The sequence below is a fragment of the Emiliania huxleyi genome (assembly GCF_000372725.1).
Source record: "Emiliania huxleyi CCMP1516 chromosome Unknown EMIHUscaffold_1217, whole genome shotgun sequence".
NCBI classification, from domain to species: Eukaryota; Haptophyta; order Isochrysidales; family Noelaerhabdaceae; genus Emiliania; species Emiliania huxleyi.
Window position 1 is genome coordinate 1 of NW_005201373.1, and position 6728 is coordinate 6728.

Consider the following 6728-nt stretch of genomic DNA (forward strand, 5'->3'; position numbering starts at 1 on the left):
ACGGTCCACGAGGCCGTTCACGACGTGCGTCACGCCGCTGTTATCGTACGCGACCGAGGCCACGACAAGCTCGAATATCTGCGACGCCTCGGTGTACTCGCGCCTCGCCTCCCGCGCCACATACTCGGCCAGCTCGTCCGAGCAGCCAGTTCCGACAACCTCCGCGATGACTGTTCTCGAGAGGGGCAGCGGCAAAATCTCGCACTGGCCTGCCGTTATCGGGGCCCAGCAACCGCTCTCCGAATCTGTGCGGCAGCTTGCGCGGCTTGCGGTGAGAAGCGCCCGCAGACGAGAAGAGTTCCGCCGCCGCACGTGGCTCTGCATCACGATCGTGGCGGCTACGGTCGCGGCCGCCGTGTGCTCTTCCTCGCAATATCCGAGGCTGCTGTCTTGTGACGGCGAGATGCGGACCGTCCCGGCCTGTTCGTCCTTGTCCCGCTGATCGTCCTTGTCCCGTACGCGGCTTGACGAGCAACCCATGCTGGAGAAGTGGAAGGCAAATTCGGCGCCGACGTTGGACGCTGTTCCTGGTACTGTGCCGTACGAAAGTGTGTACAAGTGTGAACAGCAGCTCCTGACCGGAGGAATGTATTCTTCACAACAAAATCTGTCGAGGTTCTCGAGGGGGATATCCTTTGGCCGCGTTGGGTAGCGAGGATTGGTGTGACGCGTTCCACGCAGGCGTGTTTTCTGACGGCCGACCGTCAGTGCACGGAGAGTTGCCCCTTCTCCGACTGCCCCGGCTAGTTCCCGAGGTCGTCGGGTGTGACCCCTGCGTCCCCCGAGACCTAGCGCGGGTGGGTTGGAGGGGGCTCGCTGCGAGGAAGGGCGGTGTAAGAAGCCGATCCCCGTACTGAGTAGTCCGCCCCACTCCTTCCCATCGGGCCGCAGACGCGGCCACGCCTCGCAGATTCGTTTCTCGCGCCTGGGTCAGGCGCGCGGGGCATCCCGGCGCCAGCCTAACGCAAAGCCGCAGCAGCACGCGTCGTTGTAGACAAAAACACCAAAAAAGCGAACGCCGATGACGCAGTGCCCACTTGCCGGAGGAGGTGGTGGCTATGACTTTGGACCTTTGCGAGAGCTGGCGAGCGGAGCAAGAGCGGTGTAGGCGCGTCCACGCGGCGCAGCGGCTCTCCCGCGACCACAGCCCCTCCCGCAGCCGCAGCCGTAGCCGCAGCCCCAACTCGCGCCGCTCTTGTAGTGTCGGGTAGTGACCAGGGGTGAGGGGACGGAGATTGAAGATCCCTCCCACCAAGATCGTGCAGGGCGGGAACACATGCACATGCACATGCACATGCACATGTCATGTTGTTGCACATGTTGTGCATGTGCATGTGCATGTGCATGTTCCTAAATCCCATCTCGTCTCAGAGGTTGACCGTTTTTTATTAATTTATTTATTTGTATCAACCTAGTTTCTTTTATTTTTTGCCCCGGTTGTGCTGTCGCAGTGTCCCGATCTGCTTATCTCCACATGCGCACCACATGGGCGGCGAGACCACGCTTCGCACTTGCGTCATTTGCTTCTCCAACGCCTCGTGCCCTCAATCTGCCGCGGGCGCGGCACCGGCGCACCAGAATGTGGATTTGGTATAAGGTGAGGTGCACCCGGGGCGCTTGACTTCGCCGAGTCGGCAAAACATAAAAAGAAAATGCGCAAAAAGAAGGGGGGAAAGCTAAGGCCAGCGAGGGCGTGTCATGAGCGACCACGAACACAGACTCCACAACTGTGTTTTCTCCCAGGTGTGTGGGTCGAGAACAGGCCTTTCATTTGAGAAGCAATAAACAAAAACAAAGGTAATGAAAAGGAGAGAGACACACACTTGACACACAGAAGAGCGAGACACAGGACAAGCAATGAACACACAAAAAGGTACTAAACAGGAGACGGAGACAGTCACACACATTTGACACAACACAGGAGAGCGGCACACAGGAGAAGCAATGAACAAACAAAAAGTTGCTGAACAGGAGAGAGATGGCACAGACACACCGTCACAGCTCAGGCTTCAGCTTTTCACCTTACGGGGGCGTCGACTCGAAGACCTCGCATCCAGGCACGTTCCAAGGTGCCGGTGGTGGCCCCGTCTCCTTCCAAGGCGCCTTCCAAGGCATTGGGCCGTCTGGCGACACAGGTGGTTGCTTGCAGATCTCAGGCTTGGCCACAATGTGGCTTTCGGGGGTCGGTGCAACATCGTAAATGCGAGGGCATGTCGCCGCCCGCGTCTTCGACCCTGACGGGTATAGATGGCATGCGAGAAACCGGCCGGTCCACTCGGCAAACTGGTGGAGCTCGTGCGGCTCATTATGGCCTCCCTTTTCCCATGGTGTCTGTGACGATGCTGCACTGCGGTTCGTCAAAAAGTCGGTCGAGTTGACGAAAGCCTTGGAGGCCGAAGGCTCGGCGATCGACGATGTTGCTGGAACCTGCGTGTGGTTGGTGGCACAAGCTCTCCTCGCACAGGTACAGCAGCATGTGGGTCGCCCGCTCTGGCATCTCCGCGGCATTGTCGACAGCGACGCCAGGGAAGGACGCGGCAAGCTCGTTCGCCATGCGCCGCGCGCCTTGGTTGGCGGGCGAGGCCCAAAGGACCACCTGAGGACGCTTTAAGACGTGTGTCTGAGGAATGGACTCGGAGTTTCCTTTTCAGTGGAAGCCCTTTTGCCTGCTTCGCGAACACGAGATTCTGACCCTGCACCTCGCCAGGGATGGTGAGCGGGAGCGACCGTAGGCCAGCGTAGGTCGGAGTTTGCACTAGCAGCGCCTGCGCGAAGAGAGGGGTTTGATGCTTCCCCGCAGGTGTGGGCGCAATGACGGCTTCGCGCGCCTCGGAGATCATCTTGAGGGAGACGAGTTGGAACTCCTCGATACGCATCCACACGACGAGTGGGAAAAGTTGGTCGAAGACGGCCGGCTGGAGTTCCGCAGGGCACTCGGCTCGCAGCTCCTGCAGGCGGCGGGGCTGCCTGGATGAGCGCGCTTGCGGCGGGGCGGGAGTGGACCCTCGCCGATAAGATGACGCCTCAATCGAGCCGCCGCCCTTGGCTGGGTCGGCCTCTTGCACGAGGATGATTGGCTTGCCCTTCTCGAGCGACGAGCGGATCTCGCGCAGGCAGTTCTTGCTCCGAAAGTATCCCTTGGACAGGAAAAAGAGGATGACCTGCGAGCGGCCAATGTAGCTCTCCAGCGCGCCGATATCCTCAAGGTCGTCCACGTCAAGGAAAACTTTGATGCCGGGCAGAAGCTGCTGCAGCTCGTTCTTGATCACCGCGACAGCGTCTTGACCAGTTGACCATATGTGGCTGTTGAAGAGGTGCCACGTCATGCCTTTCCCGAGCATCAGCTCGGGGGCCTGCTTGGTCGTCACGAGCCGAATCGTGGGGACCTTGGCGACGCGGCGGGCGGCGACGACAGCGCCGACAAGGAAGATGACGAGAGCAGCGCCGATGAGCACCGTCATCGGGATGACGATGGTCGCGTCGTCTGGCCTCTACGGACTGCGCACTACGGGGCTCTATGGGTAATTCCTCCTTTATGTCCCCTTGCCTTCGGTTTGCGCCCCCCCCCCCCCCCCACCGCGCGCGAATGAATATACACACATGTGTGCGAATACACACCGACGTGCGAAACTACACACATACAAGAGGTCTCGTCCTGGAAACCGTATCTGTTGCGCACACGGCTGCTCGGTTCGGCTCCCCCCCTCGGCTCAACGTGTACGTGTGTGTGTGCCCCCTCGCGCGCACACATGACATAGCTGGTAGTCAGCTACAAGCTCGAATGCGCTGCATCGACTCGCGCATGCTCTGCAGCCGCTCCAGCTGCGAGGCGGTGAGGTGAGGCCCCGGCGCATCGCTGCCGCCAAGCAGGTCCAACTGGCCAGCGCGCCGCTGCCCTGCCCCTCCCGCTTTGGCGCCTGCACCCCCCCCGCAGTCGTCGCACCGCTGCCCGCCTGGACCTGCCCAAGTCGCGAGTGGACAGCCTCAAACGGCACTCGGCGAGAGGCATCGCCGCACCGGCCGCCGCTGCTCGGCCCGCCTCCCGCCCCGCCGGCTTCCCCGCCGTCCGCCCCGCCGTTGGTCCCGCCGCTGGCGCCGCTGCGACTCGCGGCTGCCCCCGCGCCAGCGCACGCGCCCGGACGGCCCGCCGTTGATGAGACCGCTGCGGCCAGCTGCTTTGCGGCATGCTCCGCCTCTCCTCGCGCGGCTCGAGTGGAAGCCCTCGCTGGTGGCAGCGGCCCCTCCCCCCCGCCCTGCTCCGCCACGAGCGCGGCGAGACCTGCCTTCACGCGTCGGAGAAACGTCCGGCTGTCCGCCTCGCTGCGGAACGCAAGCCGCAGCCGGGTCGCCCCCATGTGACAGCAGATGGCGGAGCTCAAGAGCAGAGACGCCTGCAGGTCGAGAGGGTGTGGGCAAAAGACGTTTGCGGAGCGGACGAACGCACGAACTGCGTGATCACACGCTCAATAGCTATGGTTGGTGCAGATGCCGCGCTCCTAGCGAACACCTCGAATCGGCGCCCGCCGCCGCAGCCACCCGCAGCGTCGCCGCTGCGCTGCTCCCGTCAACAGGAGCCACCCATTCAGCGGCTCGTTCCACTGTGGCTCGCTCGAAGGCTGGCCGCGCGCTGCCAAGTGGCTCCCTCAACAAGTACAAGTAGAAGGGCGACCTTCTCCAAGTCGTCAACGCGCCCGGCGGCTCCGGCAAGACTTTAGCCTTGGCCACCCTCCTTGCGGAGCAGGAGGAGATCCGCTCTCGGTCGACAACGTGGCAGCTAGTCGAGGGACTCGGTAGTTGTGACCCCCCTGAGTGAGGACAGGAGAGAGAGAGCTTTTGTGGTGTTGGTGTACGCAATAACGGGAACAGGGTAGTCGTTCTCTCCATCTCCCCTTCTAGCTCTTAGCATGAGCTGCGCCCTGTGTCCGACCCCTTTTGCGCAGCAACACCTTAAACTTTTAGGCCCTCCAAATTCGGGTCGGAGCGTAGCGGAGTGGGCCCCGAGTTTGAAAAGGGCGACGGACGCTTGCGTCCTAGCCTCCAACAACGCCTCCCCGGCGCAGAGGGGCCCCCGGAGGGATGCACAACCGCTCCACGCCACGCCGCTTGCGGCGGTCCTCTTCCCAGCTCCGCTGAGGGCCGTGCGTTGTTTCTTTTCAGTGAATGCGTTATTTCTTTTCAGCGTTGTAAAATAGTTAGAGGCTGCGCAGGCCGTCCCGTTTGCTGTTTGCATAAAAAACGCCTGTCTGTTGCGCTCAGCGCTGCGCGCGCGCGCGCCGGGGCTGTCTCACTCACGTGCCGCAATATGTGTCACACACGGCGGCTTCTGCCACCTCTCGATTGGCTCCACTTTCTACGCACACCTACCGGGGAAGGGGTGAGTTGACTTTGCCGCAGAGGCCGTCCCTAGCTGTGAACAGCAAACCGGGATCGAATTCTTTCAGTCTCGGAACACCAGTCAACGCTGCTCGCCCGGCCAAGGCTCGGGTTGACTCGGCAGACTAAGCCCGAGAGGCGTGGGAGTGCCTCGCCAGGAAAGGAGAAATCGAAAAACACACGAGATCGACGCCTGCGATGTGCTTCCTCATCGCATTCAGCTCTGCGGTGCGCGGGCCGAGCGATGCTGGGCGGCGCATCGCCGCGGCCGGCCGTCTCCGGAGCGCATCCGCCGCCGCCGCGAGCCACGTCGCCGACGCGCGATTCGCCGCTCTGCTGGCCCTCGACTCGGCGGGGATGGTGGCGCGAATCGAGACGGTGCCGGGTTTCTTTGAGCCGGCCCTCTTGCCCGTGCTCGCGGCGCTCGATGCCCGCCAGCGCGATCTGGACGTCCGCGGCGCCGTCGGTGAGATCGGCGTCTACCACGGCCGAAGCTTCGTCCCACTGGCGCTGCTGCGGCGAGAGGGAGAGGCAGCGGTGGCTGTCGACTGCTTTGAGGAGCAGCAGCACAACCGCGACGAGTCGGGCTGCGGCAACGAGGCGGCCTTTAACGCGACGCTAGAGCGGTTTTGCTGCGCGCATGACGTCGTGTCTGTCGCGTGCGACTCGACGCAGCTCGCGCCCGCCGACCTCCTCGCCGCTGCACGAGGGCCGATCCGGCTGCTGAGCGTCGACGGCTCGCACACAGAGGAGGCGGTGCTGGCTGACCTGTCGCTCGCTGCGGCGGCGCTGGCGGGCGGCGGCGTCGTGATCCTCGACGACGCGGTCAACGCAGACTGGCCCGGCGTGGTGTCGGGGCTGGCGAGGCATGTCTTTGAGGCGGGGGAGGGCGAGGACCAGCGGCTGCTGCCGTTCGCTCTCGGCTACAACAAGGCGTTCCTCTGCACTGCGCGGTGGCAGGCTGTGTACGGCGAGGCCCTGGCGCCGCTCGGGCGCAAGCGGGCGCGGTTTCTAGGCCACGACTGCGCCGTGCTGCCCCTGGGCTGGATCGCCGCCCACTTTGCGAATGATTAAGTCACATGCCGGCACCTGCACCTGAACCAGAGAGCTGCGCGAGCCCGCTTGCAGAGGAGGAGCCGCCGCCAGCGGCCCCGGCCCCAGCATCTCGCGGCTCGCTGCAGGCCTCGCTCTCAAGGGGCGGCGAAGCGCTCGCCTAGCAACACGGCGCCGGTCGCTCTGAAGTCTCCGCCGCCGGCCGAGGGCTGGAGAGAGCGGAGAGGGTGGCGGCGGCGCGGTGGCGGCGTGGCGGCGGCGGTGGCAGCTAAGACAACGGCACGGTGACGACGGCGAGGGCA

At 63.6% G+C, this 6728-nt stretch overlaps 2 protein-coding genes across 2 annotated transcripts; one reads left to right on the forward strand and one right to left on the reverse strand.

Moving 5' to 3' along the window:
- Window positions 1-743: 743 nt before the first annotated feature.
- EMIHUDRAFT_251960 (hypothetical protein) lies at window positions 744-3461 on the reverse strand (the record flags this gene model as incomplete). The annotated part of the gene is made up of 5 exons (XM_005790114.1): window positions 744-772; window positions 855-925; window positions 2039-2347; window positions 2448-2596; window positions 2700-3461. 5 exons carry the CDS (start codon window positions 3459-3461, stop codon window positions 744-746), a joined length of 1320 nt encoding a protein of 439 aa, XP_005790171.1.
- Window positions 3462-5571: 2110 nt separating this feature from the next.
- Window positions 5572-6447, forward strand: EMIHUDRAFT_251961 (hypothetical protein; the record flags this gene model as incomplete). Its single annotated transcript, XM_005790115.1, has 1 exon — window positions 5572-6447. One exon carries the CDS (start codon window positions 5572-5574, stop codon window positions 6445-6447), a length of 876 nt encoding a protein of 291 aa, XP_005790172.1.
- Between the last annotated feature and the right edge of the window lie 281 nt (window positions 6448-6728).